This window comes from Theropithecus gelada, chromosome 10 (genome assembly GCF_003255815.1).
Source record: "Theropithecus gelada isolate Dixy chromosome 10, Tgel_1.0, whole genome shotgun sequence".
NCBI classification, from domain to species: domain Eukaryota; kingdom Metazoa; phylum Chordata; class Mammalia; order Primates; family Cercopithecidae; genus Theropithecus; species Theropithecus gelada.
Window position 1 is genome coordinate 21,805,745 of NC_037678.1, and position 22,971 is coordinate 21,828,715.

The 22,971-nt window shown below is 41.8% G+C and overlaps 1 protein-coding gene across 5 annotated transcripts in view; it reads left to right on the plus strand.

Annotated features, from left to right (window-relative positions):
• The window catches only part of CHEK2 (checkpoint kinase 2), a 53,361-nt gene that overhangs the window by 9,859 nt on the left and 20,531 nt on the right, over positions 1-22,971 (plus strand). For 3 of the 5 annotated variants that reach the window (XM_025400557.1, XM_025400559.1, XM_025400560.1), the window contains exons 3-7: positions 6,689-6,813; positions 6,932-7,079; positions 11,182-11,272; positions 18,707-18,815; positions 20,653-20,706. In XM_025400557.1, the coding sequence (XP_025256342.1) occupies positions 6,689-6,813; positions 6,932-7,079; positions 11,182-11,272; positions 18,707-18,815; positions 20,653-20,706 (527 nt within the window). Of the gene's footprint in view, positions 1-1,582; positions 1,721-6,688; positions 6,814-6,931; positions 7,080-7,132; positions 7,171-11,181; positions 11,273-18,706; positions 18,816-20,652; positions 20,707-22,971 lie in introns of all 5 variants that reach the window. The other 2 variants (XM_025400556.1, XM_025400561.1) reach the window with 2 other exon arrangements.

Here is a 22,971-nt window from a genome sequence, read left to right on the forward strand (position 1 = left end):
GAGCGAAACTCTGTCTCGAAAAAAACAATTAGCTGGGCATGGTGGCAGGCACCTGTAATCCCACCTACTCAGAAGTCTGAGACAGAAGAATTGCTTGAACTTGGGAGGTGGAGGTTGTAGTGAGCTGAGATTGTGCCACTGCACTCCAGCCTGGGTGACAGAGCGAGATTCTGTCTCCAAAAAATAAATAAATAAATAAAATACAATATATTTTTTAGATAGGCCTATAGGTTTAGATGAGTGGGAAACAGAAATGGTGAGAAAGGGCTAAATGGGATACATCACCTTTAAAAGTGAGAAAACAAATAGGCTGGGCGCAGTGGCTCACAACTGTAATCCCAGCTCTTAGGGAGGCAGAAGTGGGAGGATAGCTTGAACCCAGGAGTTTGAGACCTGCTGGGCAATATAGTGAGACCCCATTCTCCACAAAAAGGAAAAACAAAAAAAGACGAGTAAACAAAGAGCCTGATTGGATGACCAGCATAAAGTAGATGCTGAATACATAGAGGCTGTTTATTATTATTATTATTATTATTTGAGATGGAGTCTCACTCTGTCACCCAGGCTGGAGTACAGTGGTGCGATCTTGGCTCACTGCAACCTCTGCCTCCTGGGTTCAAGCGATTCTCCTGCCTCAGCCCCCTGAGTAGATGACATTACAGGTGCCCACCACCATGCCTGGCTAAGTTCTGTATTTTTTTAGTAGGGACGGGGTTTCACCATGTTGGCCAGGCTGGTTTCAAACTCCTGACCTCAGGTGATCTGCTCGTCTTGGCCTCCCAAAGTGGTAGGATTACAGGCGCGAGCCACCATGCCTGGCCAAGGCTATTTATTATTATTATTTGTTAATTATTTATACCTATGTTTTCTTCTAAAATTTTATAGTTTTAATTCCTTTTTGTTTGTTTGTTTATTTTTTTTTTTTGAGACAGGGTCTCGCTGTCATCCAGGCTGGAGTGCAGTGGCGCAATCTCGGCTCACTTCAGCCTCTGCCTCCCAGGCTCAAGCAATTCTCCCACTTCAGCCTCCTGGATAGCTGGGACCACAGATGTGCACCACCATTCCCAGCTAACTTTTTGTATTCTTGGTGGAGATGGGGTTTCATCATGTTGCACAGTCTGGTCTCAAACTCCTGAGCTTAAGCGATCCATCCATCTCAGCTTCCCAAAGTGTTGGGATTACAGGCATGAGCCACAGTACCTGGCCTAGTTTTAGCTCTTATGTTTAATTAAGGTCCTTTATTCATTTTGAGTTTTATTTATTTGTTTATCTATTGAGACGGAGCCTTGCTCTGTCACCAGGCTGCAGTGCCATGGTGTGATCTCGGCTCACTGCAACCTCCTCCTCCCAGTTTCAAGCAATTCTCCTGCCTCAGCCTCCCAAGTAGGTGGGATTACATGCTTATGCCACCATGCCTGGCTAATTTTTGTATTCTGAGTAGAGATGGGGTTTCACCATGTTGGCCAGGCTGGTCTCGAACTCCTGCCCTCAGGTGATCCACCTGCTTCAGCCTCCCAAAGTGCTGGGATTACAGGCGTGAGCCACTGTGGCTGGCCTACTTTTTTATTTTCATTTTTTGTAGAGACAGGGTCTCGCCATGTTACCCAATCTGATCTCGAACTCCTGGTGTCAACTGATCCTCCTGCCTCAGCCTCCCAAAGTGCTGGGATAAGAGGTGTGAGGCACCATCTCCGGCCAGTTTTCAGTCTTTTGTCACTAAGTATGATGTTAGCTGTGGGTCTTTCCCTTTTCCTTTCCCCTTTCCCCTTTCTTTTTTCCTTTCCTTTCCTTTCCTTTCCTTTCCTTTCCTTTCCTTTCCTTTCCTTTCCTTTCCTTTCCTTTCCTTTCCTTTCCTTTCCTTTCCTTTCCCCTTTCCCCTTTCCCCTTTCCCCTTTCCCCTTTCCCCTTTTCTTTCCTCTTTCCTTTCCTTTCTTTCTTTCCTTTCCTTTCTTTCTTTCCTTTCCCTTTCCTTTCCGTTCTGTTCTGTTTCGTTCCGTTCCTTTTCTCTTTCCCCTTTCCTTTCCTTTCCTCGTTTCTTTTCTTTCCTCTTTCCTCTCTTCTCCTCCTCTCTTCTCTCTCCTCTTTGATATCTGAAGACTAAGCTGTGGATGTTTCATAAAAGTTCTTTCTGGGCCGGGGGCTGTGGCTCGCGCCTGTAATCCAAGCACTTTGGGAGGCCGAGGTGGGCGGATCATGAGGTCAGGAGATCAAGACCATCCTGGCTAACACGGTGAAACCCCATCTCTACTAAAAATACAAAAACAAAACTAGCCGGGCGTGGTGGCAGGAGCCTGTAGTCCCAGCTACTTGTGAGGCTGAGGTGGGAGAATGGGGTGAACCCGGGAAGCGGAGCTTGCAGTGAGCCGAGATCACATCACTGCACTCCAACCTGAGCCACAGAGTGAGACTCTGTCTCAAAAAAAAAAGAAAAAAAGAAGTTCTTTCTGGCTGGGTGCTCTGATCCTTTCTCCCTATAATCTCAGTGCTTTGGGAACCTATGGCAGGAGAAGTTCTTGAGGTCAGGAGTTGGAGACTGCAGTGAGCTATGATTGCATGCCACAGAGCAAGACTTTGCCTCCAAATTAAAATAAATAAATAAATAAATAAATAAATAAATAAATAAATAAATAAAATAAAAGCTCTTTCTTAGGTGAAGGAATTTCCTCCTATTCCTAGTTTTCTGAGTATTTTTTATTATAAAAGGGGGTTGAATTTTGCCAAAATTTTTTTGTGTCTATTTTCCTGTATTCTATTGTTATTGTGTATTATATTGATTGGTTTTCAGATGTTAAACCAACCAAGCTTTCCTGGGCTAATTCTTATTTGGTCATTTGTAATATTTTTTATGTGTTGCTGAATTTAGTTTGCTACTGTTTTGTTGAGGATTTTTGTATCTATATTTGTAAGCGATATTGGTTTGTGGTTTTACTGTCATGTCTCTGTCTGGTTTTGGTGTGAGGGTATTGCTGGCTTCATAGATGAGTTGACAGTGTTCCCTTCTGTATTTCTTCGAAAAGTTTGAGAATAATTGGTATTAGTTCTTTACATATTTGATAGAATTTAAAATGAAGCCAGCCATGTGTTTCTTTTTTCTTTTTTTTTTTTTTCTGAGGCAGGGTCTCACTGTGTTACTCAGGCTGGAGTGTTACTCACAATCACGTTTCACTGCAGCCTTGACCTCCCAGGCCCAACTCCTACCTCAGCCTCCCGAGTAGCTGGGACCACAGGCATGTGCCATCATGCGTGGCTAATTTTTTTATTTTGATAGAGATGGGGTCTCCCTATGTTGCTCAAGCTAAAGTGAGGCTATCTGGGACTGCATTTTCTTTGTAGGGGATATTTTGATTACTCATTCAGTCTTTTGTTTTGTTTTGTTTTTTGGAGACAGAGTCTCTGTCACCCAGGCTGGAGTGCAGTGGCACGATCTTGGCTCACTGTAGCCTGTGCCTCCCAGGTTCAAATGATTCTTGTGCCTCAGCCTCCAGAGTAGCTGGGACTACAGGTGTGCGCCACCACGCCTGGCTTAATTTCTTTTTTTTTTTTCATTTGTAGTAGAGCTGGGGTTTTGCCATGTTGCCTAGGCTGGTCTTGATCTCCTGAAGTCAGCCAGTCCACCTGCCTTGACCTCCCAAAGTGCTAGGATTATCATTCAATCTTTTCACTTCTTATGGGTATATTCAGATTTTCTATTTCTTCTTGTGCTAGTTTTGGTAGTTTGTATCTTTCTAGGAGTTTGTCCATTTCACCTATGTCATCTAATATTGTCACACAATTGTTCAGTTATTCTTTTTAAATAATTTTTATTTCTGTCAGATCAGTAGTAATTACCTTTCTCATTCTGATTTTAGCAATTTGAGTCTTGTCTCTTTTTTTCTTGTTTAGTCTGTCTGAGGTTTACCAACTTGCTGATCTTTTTAAGTAACTAAATTTGGATTTGTTAATTTTCTTTTTCTTTCTTTCTAGAGACAGGGTCTCACTCTGTCACCCTGGAGTGAGTGGTGCAGTCACAGTTCACTGCAGCCTTGACTTTCAGGCTCAAGTGAACCTCCTTCCTTGGCCTCCCAAAGTACTGGGATTACAGGCCTGAGCCATTGCGCCCAGCCCATATGTAATTTTGATAGATCTTGCTAAATTGTCCTCCCTAGACAATTATAGACAACGTGAGTATAAATTATATTCCCACTGGCAATGTATGGGAGTACCCACTTTTCCATACCTCTTGCCAGCACAGGGTGATATGAAACTTCTGAATTTTTGCCAATCTAATAGGTAAAACATGAAATCTTAATGTGTTTTTGATTTCTAAATTTTCTTATATTGGGTTAGCTTGGCCACCTTTCATATGTTTGAGCCAGCTGTATTTCTGTTTTTTGTAAATTATCTTTTCATATCCTTTACCCATTTTTCTACTGGACTGTTTATCTTTTTCGTTGATTTATAGGAACCTAACATTTATTAAGGAAGTTATTCCTTTTCCTGATAGGAGTTGCTCATATTTTCCCTAGTCTGTCTTGCAGTGAAAATTTAATTGCCTGCCATGTACAATATCCTAAGTGCTGGAGTTGTACTGTTAAACAAGAGGTCTCCAGCTGCCCTCCTGGAGGTTATGTTCTAATGCAGGGAGGTGGGGAGAAAATATACAAATAAGCAAGGTAATTTCTAGTCATGGCCCATACTCAAAAAGAAATAAAACGGGATAACATTATGATAACAGGTGAGTAATGTTTATATAACAAGCTGAGTGGGAGGCCGGGCGCGGTGGCGCACGCCTGTTATCCCAGCACTTTGGGAGGCCAAGGTAGGCGGATCACAAGGTCAGGAGATCGAGACCATCCTGGCTAACACGGTGAAACCCCTTCTCTACTAAAATTACCAAAAATTAGCTGCGCGTGGTGGCATGCATCTGTAGTCCCAGCTACTCGGGAGGCTGAGGGCAGGAGAATCGCTTGAACCTGGGAGGTGGAGGTTGCAGTGAGCTGAGATCTAGCCTGGGTGACAGAGCAGGATTCCGTCTCCAAAAAAAAAAAAAAAAAAAAGAAAAAGCTGAGTGGGAGATGATAGTGGAGTCCAAAGGCAGATAGTATTGTGTAAATAGTATCTATACAAAAGGCAAGGTGGAATGAGCCATTTGTGTAGTTGGGGAAGAAGTGCTAAGACCGCAAGGCAGATTGAACTCGGCATTCTTGGGGGCAGTGAAAGGAGGCCAGTGGTGCTGGGTGTCATGAGCAAGGGGAGAGGGGTATGAGGTGGGGCTGGAATGGTGGCAGGGGCCAGACCTTGAGCATCTATTAGGCCGTAAGGAAGAGTGCAGATTTTATGCTAAGTGTTGTGGAAAACCTCAGGAAGGTAATAAGCAGGAAGTTACTGTATTGCAAGTAATTTTCCAAGTCATTAAAAATTACTTGAGAACTTTTAATGACTATTTGTTATTTCACAGTTTTTTATATATATGTATGTGTATATGTGTGTGTGTATAAGTACATATATTAATAGATTATAATATATTATATATTATTTATTATGTATTATATATTATATGTATATATAATTAACATATGTAATATATAAGTTGTATTATGTATAAATATATAATTCTATTTAACGTGACTTATATATTGTATGTATAATAAATACAAATTATATATTATATATAATAAATATAAAATAAATATATAATATATATTAAATATTTGTTTATGTTTTTGAGACAGGGTCTTGCTCTGTTACCCAGGCTGGAGTGCAGTGGCAGGATCACAGCCCTTTGTAGCATCTCTTGCTCAAGTGATCCTCCTGCTTCAGCCTCCTGAGTAGCTGGACTACAGGCATGCACCACCACATCTGGGTGATTTTTTTTTTTTTTTTTTGAGACGGAGTCTCGCTTTGTTGTCCAGGCTGGAGTGCATGGCGCAATCTCAGCTCACTGCAACCTCCACCTCCCGGGTTCAAGCAGTTCTCTGCCTCAGCTTCCCGAGTAGCTGGCACCTACCACCATGCCCAGCTACTTTGGGTATTTTTAATGGAAACAGGGTTTAGTAGAAACAGGGTTTCACCATCTTAGCCAGGCCGGTCTTCAACTCCTGACCTCATGATCCACTCGTCATGGCCTCCCGAAGTGCTGGGATTACAGGCGTGAGCCACCACACCCGGCCAAGTTTTTTTTTTGAAACAGCGTCTCACTCTCGCCCAGGCTAGTGTGCAGTGGCGCAATCTCAGCTCACTGCAGCCTCGACCTCCTGGGCTCAAGCGATCCTCCCGCCTCAGCCTCCTGAGTAGCTGAGACCACCATACCCTACTGATTTTTTATTTTTTGTAAAGATAGGGTTTCACCGTATTGCCCAGACTAATTTTTAAATTCTTGGTAGAGATGGGTGCCCGCTATGTTGCCCAGGCTGGTCATGAGCTCCTGGGGTCAAGTGATCCTCCTGCCTTAGCCTCCCAAAGGGCTGAGATTACAGGTGTGAGCCACTGCGCCTGGCCATGTGATTATAGATAAACTGCCATTTGTTAAACTCATTGTAAATGTTGTTTTTTCTCTCTTGATTTTTAATCTTATAAAATCTTGATAAGCAGACTGATAATTCTGATTGCCTTCTTAGGCTATTTTCCTACAATTAGCATTTATGAGCAATTTTTAAACGTTTGATACATGAAATTCAACAGCTGTCTGCTGCATGCTTTTGTATTACAGAATGTGTGAATGACAACTACTGGTTTGGGAGGGACAAAAGCTGTGAATATTGCTTTGATGAACCACTGCTGAAAAGAACAGATAAATACCGGACATATAGCAAGAAACACTTTCGGATTTTCAGGGTAGGTAACAAATACCCACGTATCTAGGAAAGCTGGTAATCTAGTCATTGTTTTTAGGTATTTTCCCACTATAAATCTCTGCTGTTCAAAGTTTGAAATAAAATGTTCTCTGTTTTAGGAAGTGGGTCCTAAAAACTCTTACATTGCATACATAGAAGATCACAGTGGCAATGGAACCTTTGTAAATACAGAGCTTGTAGGGAAAGGAAAACGCCGTCCTTTGAATAACAATTCTGAAATTGCACTTTCACTAAGCAGAAATAAAGGTAATATTATTATCTTATGGTTACTGGATTTTTTTTTTTCCATTCCCTCATAGGAGGAAAATTTGTCCTGTCCTTACAGAGTATGGTTTAAGTGAGTAAAGATGAGTAAGTTGCCAGGCGCAGTGGCTCACACCTGTAATCCCAGCACTTTGTGAGGCCGAGGCGGATGGATCACCTGAGGTCAGGAGTTCGAGACCAGCCTGACCCACATGGAGAAACCCTGTCTCTACTAAAAGTACAAAATAAGCCGGGCATGGTGGCACATGCCTGTAATCCCAGCTACTCAGGAGGCTGAGGAAGGAGAATCGCTTGAACCCAGGAGGCGGAGGTTGCGGTGAGCCGAGATCGTGCCATTGCACTCCAGCCTGGGCAACAAGAGTGAAACTCTGTCTCAGAAAAAAAGATGAGTAAGTTAGCATTCAAGATTCAACTTTGCCGTCCTAGTTGCATTGTTAAATTTTGAAAAAGTTCCATCCAGACAGATTTTTAAGGTTTTAAGGTTTAATTGGTTTTATGTAATGCCATATACTGTGGTTTTTTTTTAAAATTTATTTTTATTTTTTTATTTTTTATTTTTAATACGGGGTCTTGCACTGTCACCTGGGCTGGAGTGCAGTGGTGCAATCTCGGTTCACCGCAGCCTCTGCCTCCCAGTTTCAAGCGATTCTCCTTGCCTCAGCCTCCCAAGTAGCTGGGATTACAGGCACCCGCCACCACACCCAGCTAATTTTTTTGTATTTTTAGTAGAGATGGGGTTTCACTGTGTTAGCCAGGCTGGTCTCGAACTCCTGACCTCGTGATCTGCCTGCGTCAGCCTCCCAAATTGCTGGGATTACAGGCGTCAGGCCCCACTTGGCCCATATACTGTTAATTGAATTATCATGGTGATTAAAATAAGTTATAGTTCATTGATTGATTCAGTTTATACCACATCAGTCTTAGATATCTATGAATTGTTGTTTCAGGCCATTAATTCATTTTTCCTTCCTCTTCACCTCATTCTTTCCTTTCTTCATTTTTTCCATTCATTTTTTTCTTTCTTTCTTTTTTGAGACATGGTCTCACTCTGTCACCCAGGCTGGAGTTCAGTGGCACTGCAACCTCTGCCTCCCAGGCTCAAGTGATCCTCCCACCTCAGCCTCCTGAGTAGCTGTGACCACAGACACATGCCATCACGCCTGCTTAATTTTTTGTATTTTTGGTACAGATAGGGTTTCACTATGTTGGCCAGACTGGTCTTAGACTCCTGAGCTCAAGCAATCTGCCTGCCTTGGCCTCCCAAAGTGCTGAGATTACAGGTGTGAGCCACCACGTCTAGCCCCATTCCTTTATTTCTGTATACATTTATTGAGTTCCTTTTATATACTAGGCGTTAGGATATGGGTGCTTCTGTAAGAGGCTCACTTTAGAGCATCTACCTTTGTAAATACTACATGGTTATCCTGTGTAAGTGGAGATGTTTATTAGCATCATCATATAAGCATCCAGTTCTTTTTTTTATTTGAGATGGAGTCTCGCTCTTTCGCCCAGGCTGGAGTGCAGTGGCGTGGTCTCGGATCACTGCAAGCTCTGCCTCCTGGATTCACGCCATTCTCCTGCCTCAGCCTCCCGAGTAGCTGGGACTACAGGCGCCCGCCACCACGCCTGGCTAATTTTTTGTATTTTTAGTAGAGATGGGGTTTCACCGTGTTAGCCAGGATAGTCTCAATCTCCTGACCTCGTGATCCGCCCACCTCGGCCTCCCAAAGTGCTGAGATTACAGGCGTGAGCCACCGTGCCCGGCAAAGCATCCATTTCTAAAACTATGGAAATAAAATCTGAAATGAACAATTGTTTTTCAGGGTAATATCTAGAAAGGGTACCTGACAAAAACAACCATAGAGTTAAAAGTAGCTCAAGGTGATTAGACAAGAGGAATACTATTTTTCTTTAGTTAAAGAAACCATAGAGCTTCCCAAACTTATCTGAGAGTCGAATGACTTGGAGGGTGTCTATGTGTGTGCAAGACATTTTGAAAATAAGGGTTCCTACAAGTACTCTTCTCTAGATTCTGGTAGGGATTTAAAAAATCATGCCTCTAGGGGCTGTGGCATGAGCCTGTAGTCCCTGCTACTCAGAAAGGTGAGGCTAGAGGATCCCTTGAGCCCAGGATTTTAAGGCTACAGTGAGCTATGATGGTGCCTGTGAATAGCCACTGCCCTCCAGCCCGGGCAACATGGTGAGACCCCGTCTAACCAATGAAATAAAATCATGCCTAAGGGATTTTCATGCAGTCAGTCTTCAGTCTGGTATCTTGGAACTATGTCTATATTGGGCGTCCTGAAGTACATTTTATGATTAACTTAGTTTTCCCTGTTTCCAACTATATTGTTTTCTCTGTGATAGTTATAGTCAGGGCAGCTGCTTTGGGTTTTGCTGTTTATGAGTGTGTAGGGGAGGTGCAACTGGGTGCTGAAATTTGGTCTGTCCTCTACTTGACAAGCTGTGTACCACCTTTTTCTCATTGGTCTGCCCAAAGGGCACTTTTCTTCCTCTTTTTAAAAAATTAAATAAACCTTTAAACATTTATTTAATAGGTAAAAATTATAGGTTGGCATGGTAGCTCATGCCTGTAATCTCAGCACTTTGGGAGGCCAACACAGGAAGGTTGCTTGAGCCCAGGAATTCAAGACCAGCTTGGGCAACATAGTGAGACCCCATCTCTACCAAACATAAAAAAATTAGCTGGGCATGCTGGTATGTTCCTATAGTCCCAACTACTTGGGAGTCTGAGGTGGGAGGATTGCTTGAGCCTGGGAGGTCGAGGCTACAGTGAGTCATGATTGCACCACTGCACTGTAGCCCGGGCAACAGAGTGAGAAGGTGTCTCAAAAATACATAGATATTTATCATGTGCAACATGTTTTGAAATATGTATATATTGTAGAATGGCTAATTTGAGCTAACTAACATGCATTACCTCACTTACTTATCTTTCTTTTTTTTTTTTTTTTTTTTGAGACAGAGTCTCTCTCTGTTGCCCAGGCTGGAGTGCAGTGGTGTGATCTCGGCTCACTGCAAGCTCTGCCTCCCGGGTTCATACCATTCTCCTGCCTCAGCCTCCCGAGTAGCTGGGACTACAGGCGCCTGCCACCACGCCCGGCTAATGTCTTGTTTTTTTTTTTTTTGTATTTTTAGTAGGGACGGGGTTTCACCATGTTAGCCAGGATGATCTTGAGCTCCTGACCTTGTGATCTGCCTGCCTCGGCCTCCCAAAGTGCTGGGATTACAGGTGTGAGCCACCATGCTCCGCCATCTTTTTTTTTTTTTTTTAATAGAGAAAATATTTAAAATCTACTCTCTCAACTGATTTTCAAAAATACGGCCAGTATGGTGATACTTATGGTCTGATTTTCATTGGGATATTTACTTGCCTAGACCATTTTTTCTAGACTCAGACTGATTGATTGCTTTTTTTTTTTTTTTTGAGATGGAGTCTCGCTCTGTCGCCCCCGCTGGAGTGCAGTGGCCAGATCTCAGCTCACTGCAATCTCCGCCTCCCGGCTTCCCGCCATTCTCCTGCCTCAGCCTCCCGAGTAGCTGGGACTACAGGCGCCCGCCACCTCGCCTGGCTAGTTTTTTGTATTTTTTAGTAGAGACGGGGTTTCACCGCGTTAGCCAGGATGGTCTCGATCTCCTGACCTCGTGATCCGCCCGTCTCGGCCTCCCAAAGTGCTGGGATTACAGGCTTGAGCCACCGTGCCCGGCCTGATTGATTGCTTTTTGATTCTGGACCTGTTGTAAATCTGCATGGGCATTTTATATTGGTGTAATTGATTAAATATTCTGAGGTCAAAGAATGTAAATAATGTTGTGTTATGGATTTTTTGCACTAGTTTTAGAGTGATGCTTATAGTTCCATTGAAGCATAAAATTTGACTATCATTTATTTCTCAAGGGCTTTATAATATGTATTAGCCTACTGAACTAATTTCCTTAATGTTACATGTTAAATGTAATTAAAAACAATTTTAATATTCCATATGACTAATACATTTTAGAATCAGTTATCTCCTCTTGTAAATAAATTAATGAAACCCATTTCTACTCTTTTTTTCCTTAGTTTTTGTCTTTTTTGATCTGACTGTAGATGATCAGTCAGTTTATCCTAAGGCATTAAGAGATGAATACATCATGTCAAAAACTCTTGGAAGGTAAATTATTTTCTTATATAACTGCGCTTAATTTTTTCCCTATACATTTGTGATTGGTAGTTTCTAATTTCTGATTTTATAACACTTATTATGTATTGATAACATTTATATGGTATCTATTTGTGTATTATTTTTTATTTATATTTTTGTGAGTTATTTCACACAGTCATTTTAATTTATTTTTATTTTATTTCTTTGTGAGACAGAGTGTTGCTCTGTTACCCAGGCTAGAGTGTAGTGGCACGATCAGAGGTCACTGTGGCCTTGATCTCCCAGATCAAGGGAATCAGGCATCCAGTACCATGCACAGCTAATACGTGTTGTTTTTTTTTTTAGAGTTGGAGTTGCGCTGTGTTGCCAGCTCTGGTCTTGAACTCCTGGGCTAAAGTCATTCTCCTGCCTTAGTCTCCCAAAGTGCTGAGATTAGTGGCACGAGCCACCATGCCTAGCCAAGTATTTCTTTTTTTATTTCCTTTGTGTGTGTGTGTGTGTGTGTGTGTGTGAGAGAGAGAGAGAGGGAGAGAGAGACAGAGAGACAGAGAGAGACAGAGTCTTGCTCTATTGCCCAGGCTGGAGTACAGTGGTATGATCTTGGCTCGCTGCAACCTCCACTTCCCAGGCTTAACTGATCCTCCCACCTTAGCCTCCCAAGTAGCTGGGACTATAGGCTCGCACCACCATGCCTGGCTAATTTTTGTATTTTGCGTAGAGTTGGGGTCTTGCCATGTTGCCCAGGCTGGTCTTGAACTCCTGAGCTCAAGCAACCCACCCACCTTGAATTCCCAAAGTGCTAGGATTACAGGCATGAGCCACTGCGCCTGGCCGTGTGTATAGTATTTCACTGTGTATATATACACAACATTTACTTTGTCCATTCATTCATTGATGGACACTTAGGTCGCTTCCCTATCTTGGCTATTGTGAATATTGCTGAATTGAACATAGGAGTGCAGATATCTCTTCAACATACTGATTTAATTTTTTTTTTATATATATCCAGAAGTGGGATTGCTAGATCATATGGTAATTATAATTTTAGCTTTTTGAGGAACCTTTATACTAGTTTCTGAAATGACTGTACTACTTTACATTCCCATCAACAGCGTACCAAGGTTCTCTTTTCTTCACATCCTCTCCAATACTTGTTATTATTCATCTTTTTGATAATCGCCATTCTAACAGGCTTTAGATAATATGTCATTGTGGTTTTAATTTGCATTTCCTTGATGGCTAGAGATGTTGAGCATTTTTCATACATCACAATAGGTATATTTTTGATGTGTTTGATAATAATAAATTGAAATTAACTCTTGCCTCATGAATTTTATTGGTGATAATTATTTTTAATTTATTTTTATTTTATTTCCTTGTGAGACAGGGTGTTGCTCTGTTACCCAGGTTGGAGTGTAGTGGCATGATCAGAGCTCACTGTAGGGGCCTGAGACAGGGTTTCACCATATTGGCCAGGCTTGTCTCAAACTCCTGACTTATGATCTGCCTACCTTGGCCTCCTGGAGTGCAGTAGTGTTACCACAGCTTATGGCAGCCTTGATTTCTCAGGTTCAAGCAATCCTCCCACCTCAGCCTCCCGAGCAGTTGGGACTGCAGGGATGTGCCACCACATCCAGCTAATTTTTACTTTTTTTTTTTGAGATGGAGTTTTGTTCTTGTTGCCCAGGTTGGAGTGCAATGGTGTGGTCTCAGCTCACTGCAACCTCCGCCTCCTGGCTTCAAGTGATTCTCCTGCCTCAGCCTCCCAGGTAGCTGGGATTGCAGGTGCCCACCACCACACCTGGCTAATTTTTTTGTATTTTTAGTAGAGACGGGGTTTCACCATATTGGCCTGGCTGGTCTTGAACTCCTGACCTCAGGTGATCTGCCTACCTCGGCCTCCCAGAGTGCTGGGATCACAGGCGTGAGCCAACACGCCTGGGCCTAATTTTTATTTTTTTTATTGTAGAGATGAGTCTTGTTATGTTGCCTAGGTTTGTCTCGAACTCCTGGGCTCGTTGTGTTCCTGCCTCAGCCTCTCAAAGTGTTGGGATTAGAGGTATGAACCACTGTGTTTGGCCAAGACATTTTTATATTAATTCATTAAGTAAACTTACTACATGTTAAGATGGGTAACATTTATTTTTTTCTTCTTGAGATGGAGTCTCGCTCTGTCACCCAGGCTGGAGTCCGGTGGCTCAATCTCGGCTCACTGCAACCTCCGCCTTCCAGGTTCAAGCGATTCTTCTGCCTCAGCCACCCAAGTAGCTGGGACTACAGGCCTGTGCCACCACGCCCAGCTAATTTTTTGTATTTTTAGTAGAGATGGGGTTTTACTGTGTTAGCCAGGATGGTCTCGATCTCCTGATCTCATGATCTGCCTGCGTCAGCCCCCCAAAGTGCTGGGATTACAGGCGTGAGCCACTGCGCCTGGCCTGAGTAATATTTTTTTATGAAAAATAATTATTAAAAAGATTAGTGAGAAGAGAGGAACTATTCGACATTTTTCCAAATTTTTTTGACATCTGGCTTAGTTAGAAGATGGCTAGATTCTGATATTTGCTTCCTCATTCAGTCTGTTATGTTGTCACATGCCACGTAGCCTCTGGAAAACTCCGTATGTATGAGCTAATGAGAATGGAAAACACAAATAATGTCTTAGTATTATTCTGAACATAGTTGTGGCTTTGTGGATGCCCTGCAAGGCCTTGGGGTCCTCTTGGGGAGATCCAGTCATACTTTGAGAAGCATTTCTTTAGAAAAGTATCAGGATACTGTTACCACATTACAAAATGCTCTTCAACCCCCTTCCCTTCTCACAAAGGTCTTTCTACTGATATTTTTGGAAACACGGAAGTAGAAAGTACATAAAAGGAAATAATCCTCCATATTCCTGCAACATAGTCAAGCACAGTATCCTCTTTATTATATGGGCAAAATTTTAGTTTACTGATACTGAATTCAGTAACTGATTGTGTTTCCATATTTTCACTGGTTGCTTGAAATCTCACTGTCAAACCTTTTCTTTTCTTTTCTTTTCTTTTTTTTTTTTTTTCACTGAGACTAAGTCTCGCTCTGTCGCCCAGGCTGGAGTACAGTGGCGAGATCTCGGCTGACTGCAACTTCTGCCTCATGGGTTCAAGCAATTCTCTGCCACAGCCTCCCGAGTAGCTGGGATTACAAGTGCCCACCACCACACCCGGCTAACTTTTGTATTTTTAGCGGAGATGGGGTTTCACCCTCTTGGCCAGGCTGGTCTTGAACCCCTGACCTCAGGTGATCCACCCGCCTCGGCCTCCCAAAGTGCTGGGATAACAGGTGTGAGCCACCATGCCCATTGGTGCCCATTGGTGGCTCACGCCTGTAATCCCAGCACTTTGGGAGGCCGAGGCGGGTGGATTACCTGAGGTCAGGGGTTCAAGAGCAGTCTGGCCAACAGGGTGAAACCCCGTCTCCGCTAAAAATACAAAAATTAGCCGGGTGTGGTGGAGCATGCCTTTAATCCCAGCTACGTGGGAGGCTGAGGTAGGAGAATAGCTTGAACCCAGGAGGGGGAGGTTGTAGTGAGCCGAGATCGCGTCACTGTACTCCACCCTTGACAACAGAGTGACAATGTGTCAAAAAAAAAAAAAAAGTATGAGGCTGGGTATGGTGGCTCATGCCTGTAACCCCAACACTTTGGGAAGCTGAGGCAGGCTTGAGTTTAGGAGTTCGAGACCAGCCTGGGCAGCGGGGTGAAATCCTTTCTCTAGAAAAAAATGGAAAAAGTTAGCTGAGCATGGTGGGCTGCACCTGTAGTCCCAGCTACTTGGAAGGTGGAAGTGGGAGGATTACTTGAGCCCAGGAGGTGGAGGCTACAGTGAGCCGTGATCATGCCACTGTATTCCAGTCTGGGCGATAGAGTGAGACCATATCTCAGAAGGGGGAAAAGTAAAAGAAGAAATGTATGGAACTTGATGTTTTCCTAAGGGAGGATTTAATATGAATTCTCTAACTTGTAGCAAATGACAGAAACTCAACTCAAATGAGTCAGGTAAGATAAAAAATTTACTGGCTTTTGTAACTGGGAAATAGAGAGCCAGGCTGGGCGCAGTGGCTCACGCCTATAATCCCAGTACTTTGGGAGGCCGAGGCAGGCAGATCACTTGAGGTTAGGAGTTTGAGACCAGCCTGGCTGACATGGTAAAACGCCGTCTCTACTAAAAATATAAAAATTAACTGGGTGTGGTGGCATATGCCTGTAGTTACAGCTACTTGGGAGGTTTAGGCAGGAGAATCGCTTGAACCCAGGAGGCAGAGGTTGCAGTGAGCTGAGATGGCATCACTGCACTCCAGTCTGGGTGACAGAGCAAGACTCTGTCTCAAAAAAAGGGGGAAAAAAAAAAAAAGAAACAGGCAAATCCTTACTTCAGGCATGGCTGGATCTAGGAGGTCTTTAGGCTTTTACTTCATGGTCTTTGAGTTCTGATGGTCTGGTTGACTGCATCTGAGAGCTCTCACAGTGTCACCAGGGCTCTAGCTCCATCTCTTGATTTGGCTGTTTGTTGCCTTCCTATAGAATTGTTCTATGTGGCAGGAAAAATGGCTACCAGGAAGTGCAGATTGATATTTTCTTTGTCTAGAAACTACAGCAGAGAGATCTCTCTCTCCCAATGTCAGCATTTGATTTCAAGGGCAACTCTGGCTGTATGTGTGAATGAATGACAGGGTGTTGCTTTGTTTCTCAGGCTGGAGTGCAGTGGCATGAATGATCATGGCTCACTGTTCCAGCTCAGTTTTGGTTATGTAGCTATCGTGTGTTTCTAGGAGTAGGGATTGTGCCACAGTAGACCCCCAGCTAGAGCTGCATGAACTGAGGGAGGAATTCCCGGGCAAAGAGTGACTGTTTCCAGGAGAAGGGAAATTGGAAAGTGCTTTGAGCTGATTTAAAAAAGAACAGTTGCGTGGACCCTTACCTCATACCATACATAAGAATTAATTCAAAGTGGAACCAAGAATGAAATATAAGAGGTAAAACTTTACAACTCTGGGAAGAAAACATAGGAACAACTCTTCATGACCTTGTATTTGGCAGTGGTTTCTTAAATAAGACACAAAAGCACAGCAACAAAAGAAAAAATAGATAAATTAGACTTAAACAAAATTAAAAACTTTTGTGTCTCAAAAGATACCTATCAAGAGAGTGAAAACACAACCAACAGAATGATAAAATATTTGCAAGCCCTATATCTGATAAGGGCTTATGTCCACAATAGATAAAGACATCTTAGAATTCTACAATAAAAAAACAAACAACCTGCCATTTAAAAATGGGCAAAGGCACTGTACTCCAGCCTGGGTGACAGAGTGAGATCCTGTCTCTAAAAACAAAACAAAAAAAATGGGCAAAGGGCTTGAATAGACATTTCTCTCAAGAAGACATACAATGGTCAAAAAGCACATCAAAAGATGCTGAATATCATTAGTATTAGGGAAATACAAATCAAAACCACAATGAGATACTACTTCACAGCTACCTTCTAGGGACCATAATAAGGAAACAGAAAACAGTAACTGTTGGTGAGGATGTGGAGAAATTGGAACCCCTGTGCACTGATAATGGGAACGTAAAATGGTGTAGCCGCTGTGGAAAATAGTTTGGTGATTTCTTAAAAAGGTAAACATCCGAGCTCTATGAGGCATAAATAACAACAACAAACAATAACAGAAAAAGGTAAACAGAATTATCATGTGACCCAGAAATTTTCCTTCTAGGTTTATAAATTCCCCAATTTAAAAAACAAGTGTTCAGGCCGGGCACGGTGGCTCACGCCTGTAATCCCAGCATTTTGGGAGAGTGTGGTGGGTGGATCGCTTGAGGTCAGGAGTTCGAGACCATCCTGCTCAACATGGTGAAACCCTGTCTCTACTAAAAATACAAAAATTAGTTGGGCGAGGTGGCACACACCTGTAATCCCAGCTACTCCGGAGGCTGAGGCACAAGAATTGCTTGAAGCCAGGAGGCGGAGGTTGTAGTGAGCTGAGATTGTGCCACTGCACTCCAGCCTAGGCAACAGATCGAGCCTATACCTCAAAAAAAAAAAAAGCAAACAAGTGTTCAAACAAAAACTTGTACATGAACGTTCATAGCAGCTTTAGTCACAATGAAGAAGTCTAGTTTATTTTTTTTCTTTTGTTGCTTAAGCTTTTGTTGTCATATTGAAGAAACTACTTAGAAAAGGTAGAAACAAACCAAATAATGTCCATCAGAAGGTGAATGGATAAACAAAATATGATACTTCTATATAATGGAATATTATTCAGCTGTAAAAAGGAATGACGTACCACAAATGTTATGGCATTACGCTAAGTGAAAGAATCCAGGCACGAAAGGCTACATATTGTATGATTTCATCGATATGAAATATTCAGAATAGGCAAATCAATACATAGAGAAAGCAGATTAGTGGTTGCCAGGGGCTGGGGGCTGGGGGCTGAGGGCTGGGGACAGGGTAGAGTAAGGAATGACTGCTTAATTGCTTATAGGTACAGGGTTTCCATTTGAGCTAATGAGAAAGTTCTGGAATTAGATGCTGATGGTTGTAGAACATTGGCAGTGTACTTAATGCCACTGAATAGTATACTTTAAAATGATTACAGTGATACATTTTGTGTTATGTATATTTAACACAATAAAAAAGATGTCTTGGTAAACCCTCAACTCGCCCGTTCAAAACCCACAATAGTTATAATAGTCTACTTCATAATGGATAATTGATGCCCTAGTAGCCATTCTCTTGGGCTGACCCAAGCTTTGGAGGACAGATCCTACTCAGGATTAACTGTGTTCTGGGTGATGGCTTGGAGAGCATTCCTCTTCCATGGGTAGTATCCCAATTAACTGCAAATCTCTGTGAGAGGTTGCTGCAAGGAGGCTAATTGTGTAATACTTTTGATTTCTTAGGTAATCAGATTTGATTTAGGGTGCAACTCATGCTGTCAACTGCTTATGCACTTCCTTTTAAGATGGAGAATAAGAAAGAAAGAAATATATCCATTAAAGTTATTCATTTGCAGATTCTGTTTACTGTTATTTGTTTGGGGCACTCATGACCAGGGAGGGCTGTTTCTAGTTAATGTTTTTCTGACCTCTCGGATAAGTAGTTTCTCTCTCATTTTTCTCTTAGTATCTTTCTGGGAATTTCACAATCCAGGGCTGCAGTAAGACACATGTTTGTATCACTCAGCTCAGAAATGGAATTTGGAGCTGACTTAGTGTTTTTGGCTGTTAAGCCCTTGACATTTTACATTGGTGAAGTTTCACTGTGTCCTCTGCAAACAGGGACAATGGAAAGGTTGTTATATGGAATGTCTGTAAATTCTAATACTCGAAGCGGACCCAGGAGTGGTAGGTCTCATAATTAAAAACATTCAGACAATCACTGTCTTTGTTTTTCCCTCTAGTGGTGCCTGTGGAGAGGTAAAGCTGGCTTTCGAGAGGAAAACATGTAAGAAAGTAGCCATAAAGATCATCAGCAAAAGGAAGTTTGCTATTGGTTCAGCAAGAGAGACAGTAAGTACCAACAAAAGGCTGCTCACCTTTTATTAACATGTCTTCATAACTTCCCAAAATAATCTTAGCTTGATGATTTTCAAACTCAGGAATAACCCCCTGCTTAGATGGATGAATTTGTGAGTATCAAAGAACATGGAAAATTTGGGGGCATCTTTGATTAATCTAGAAACTTTTACTTATAGATAATTCGGTTCCAAAAGTATTTAATTGTACATAATAATGAGCATAGCGGGAAGTTTTTTTTTTTTCTTCTTCTTCCAAGTTCAAAGTTGTTACAAGATTGTTTTTACAATAAATGACAGGAAATTAGAGAAAAAAATTCAGCCATAATCCCCACTGTAACTCCACAGCTGTTTTCAGTTTTCCTTTTCCTTCTAGGTTTTGTTCAGATGAAATCGTGTTTTTAGATGGTTGAAATCATCTTGTATGTACAGTTTTGTATTTTGCTTTTCTACAAATGCATTATGGCATAGACTTTTGCCTAATACATCCTTTTTGATGACTGAGTTTTCATGTCATCAACTTTATTGTAATTTAACCATTTCTTTGGCTGATCATTTAGACAATTTCTTATTCTTTGCTGTTCTGGGTAATATGGCAGTGAGTATCCTTGGTTTGTGGATTAGCCATAGATTTTTAAATTTTTAATTAAATCATTGAAATAGCCTTTCTTTATAGCAGTCATTTATTTTACTACTTTTTTTTAATCCACATTTACTGTGTGGGAGAGATGGCCAAATGCATTGGTCTTTCCACATGTGACTCAAAAAAGTAATGTAAAACACAGCCTCTAATCACATTTTCCCTTGTGGCCAGCTGTTTCTGGCTATTATACTTTCACATTCTTTAAAGATCAATTTTTTTTCCCCCTAGACAATGCCATTCTCACATGGCAAGAGGAATTTCCTTTTTGTGTTCACTTTGTTATAGATCTTTTTCCCTATGATTGTAAGATTTGTTTCCCATTTAGGGGAGAAGAAAATACCAACTAGATTGTTAAAAACTGGGAGTAAAATTTTATGTTTTGATTTCATTATTTGAATCAGATTGGACCCTTTGTGACCATTCTGTTATCAGAGTATACCCTGACTTGGTAATGAGTTTAGCAGCTTACAGGAAGACGCAGGCTCTTAAAATTACACATCTGGGTTTCTTAGCTGAAGTTCATTTTACATAAATACGTAATTCTATCTCCTCTTTGCTTGTGGAGGGTGTAGCCCAGGAAGTTGAGTTACTTGATTCATCCTTTTGGAATTGTAACAGAACAACTTTAGTATCCTGAAGCCTCTTGTCAGAGTCTCAGTAAATATATGAGCCTGCTATTGAAGTTGGAACCTGTATCTGCTCTATTAGTAGAAATTTGACTTGACATTTTCTTTATGCAGTTTAATTGAACACCTTCTTGTTCATGTTTCTTTTATCATTTTAATGAATGTAAATAGTTCCATAGCTAATAAGTAGGGTTTACTAATTAAAAATGAACACAGTGGAAAGATACTTGTTTCTGACTGTGGAGATTAGGGCAAGGGACTTCTGTTTTCTGAGCCTTGGTTGCCCCATCTGTAAGATGGGGATTCTGAGGCTTATGAGACATGATCTCTGTAAATAAAGAGCTTGGCACAGGGCCTGGCCATTTATTGAATGCTTACTATTTGCCAAGCATTTTACAGAGTTATTTTAGGTGAAGTATTTAAGTCATTGACCTCTGGGCTTTGATTTCTTTGTATGAATAGAGTTGGGTTTGGAACTCAGGCAGCCTTGAGTCAACTAAGTTTAACTGTAAATGTTTTTTAAAATATATTATTAATAAACTCTGTTATTCTATTTATCAAAGGACCCAGCTCTCAATGTTGAAACAGAAATAGAAATTTTGAAAAAGCTAAATCATGTAAGTATTATTGTAAGATATGACTCATACTTAGATTTATTTTTCTCAAAATATGAGAAGAGTATAAAGCCTTTCAGTATAATAAAGATATTGGCCGGGTGTGGTGGCTGATGCCTGTAACCCTAACACTTTGGGAGGCCGAGGCAGGCAAATCACCCGAGGTCACGAGTTTGAGGCCAGCCTGGCCAACATGGTGAAACCCTGTCTACTAGAAGTACAAAAAATTTGCTGGGCATGGTGGCACATGCCTGTAATCCCAACTACTTGGGAGGCTGAGGCAGGAGAATTGCTTGAATCTGGGAGGCAGAGATTGCAGTGAGCCAAGATCGCGCCACTGCACTCCAGCCTGGGCGACAGAGTGAGACTCTGTCTCAAAAAAAAAAAAATTAAATGAATAAATAAAATAAAGCTAATATTAACCTGGGTTCTTTAACTTATGTGTACATGTACATGCATGCCTAGTTGTCATATAGCTGGGAAGAGTTTTACCCCAAAATGTTACTGAGTGAACAATACTATGTAAAGATTTCATGATTAAATAATTACATGATATTTCTTCTGAGTTAGTTCTTGACCAAAAGACATAACAATTATTCTATCTCATAGACACAACTGGTTATATTGGAGAAGACAGTGTTAATTTTAGTAAATTTGGTTTAGTTATACCTGAAGTTTTAACACCTTTGAATACCTTTTATTTGGAGTAATCCAAATAAATCCAAGCGTATCCGTTAAGTATGACAACATCCTGTCCTTATATCTGATTAAATGGTGTCTGTGGCCTTGTTGGGTGTAAGTAGTTCTTATCTTTTTGTGCAGTGATGACTCTGTCTCAATGAAAAATGTGTCTCACTTTTAAAAAGTGAGAAGAAAAATTAGCGGGTGGGCCTAATCTTATCTTGCTTTTTATTGGTTTTTTCAGTTTCTTCATTAATTCATGAGCACCCATGAAGGCGTAAGCTCATTAGGCACTGGCATTAAACTCAAGGCAAGACCACTTTCCTGTCCAGCTAATGATGATCTTATTCTGGCTTTTTTTTTTTTGAGACGGAGTCTTGCTCTGTTGCCTAGGCTGGAGTGCAGTGGCGCAATCTTGGCTCACTGCGAGCTCCGCCTCCCAGGTTCACGGCATTCTCCTGCCTCAGCCTCCCGGATAGCTGAAACTACAGGCACCCACCACCACACCCGGCTAATTTTTTGTATTTTTAGTAGAGATGGGGTTTCACCATGTTAGCCAGGATGGTCTCAATCTCCTGACCTCGTGATCCCCCCGCCTTGGCCTCCCAAAGTGCTGGGATTACAGGTGTGAGCCACCGCACCTGGCCTTATTCTAGCTTTTAACCTCCAAACAGCAAAAAGGTTTCTTCTCTGTTGTTCTACCTCTCCAAATCCCCCCAAAAAGTCAGTAGAAACTGAGGAGCAATTACTGTTGTTGACACAGTACTTCAACAGGTTCCTTTAGAACTCAGTGGGTGGACCTGAAAACCCATGAGAACCTGAGTGGCTGACCTTCCTGCTTGGCTTCTGTTTCTTTTGCAAATTCTTCGTCCTCCCTGAATTTGCCAGGTCCTTTTTCCAAGAGATGGGGAGTCTCTCTTTAACATACACACACAGATACACACACACACACACACACACACACAAGTATTTTTAGAGACCGTCTCTCTCTGTCACCCAGGCTTCAGTGCAGTGGCGGGCGCCAGTAGTCCCAGCTACTCAGGAGGCTGAGGCAGGAGAATGGCCTGAACCCGGGAGGCAGAGCTCACAATGAGCCGAGATTGTGCTACCGCACTCCAGCCTGGGCAACAGAGCAAGACTTCGTCTCAGGAAAAAAAAAAAAAGATAAACACAAATGCTCAGGGAATTTTCTCTGATGTCAGATGATCTTCAAACACAACATTTGTACAAATCCGGTGTCCAGTGCAATAGAGAAGAATTCAAAACCCTAAAAAAGATTTCTAGACATATTTATTTGCATTTTACAAGGGCACATGGAACTCTTGGGAATTAAACATGGGCTTATGAGTGCATTTTGATGCTTGGGGACAATAAGTAGAGTCCAGTGGCCAAGAGAGCCGGAACTTTGCAGTCAGAGATTGATATGGAGAGTTTTTGAACACTTATCATGCCAGGCTGTTTTGTGGACCCAGGCAGTGGTAAGCACAGATAGCACTGTCCTTTCCTTCCCTCACGTGACTTTAGTGTGGAGACAGACCTGGGTTCCTATCTCAGTACTATCAAAGAAACTGAGAAGTCATTTGAAAA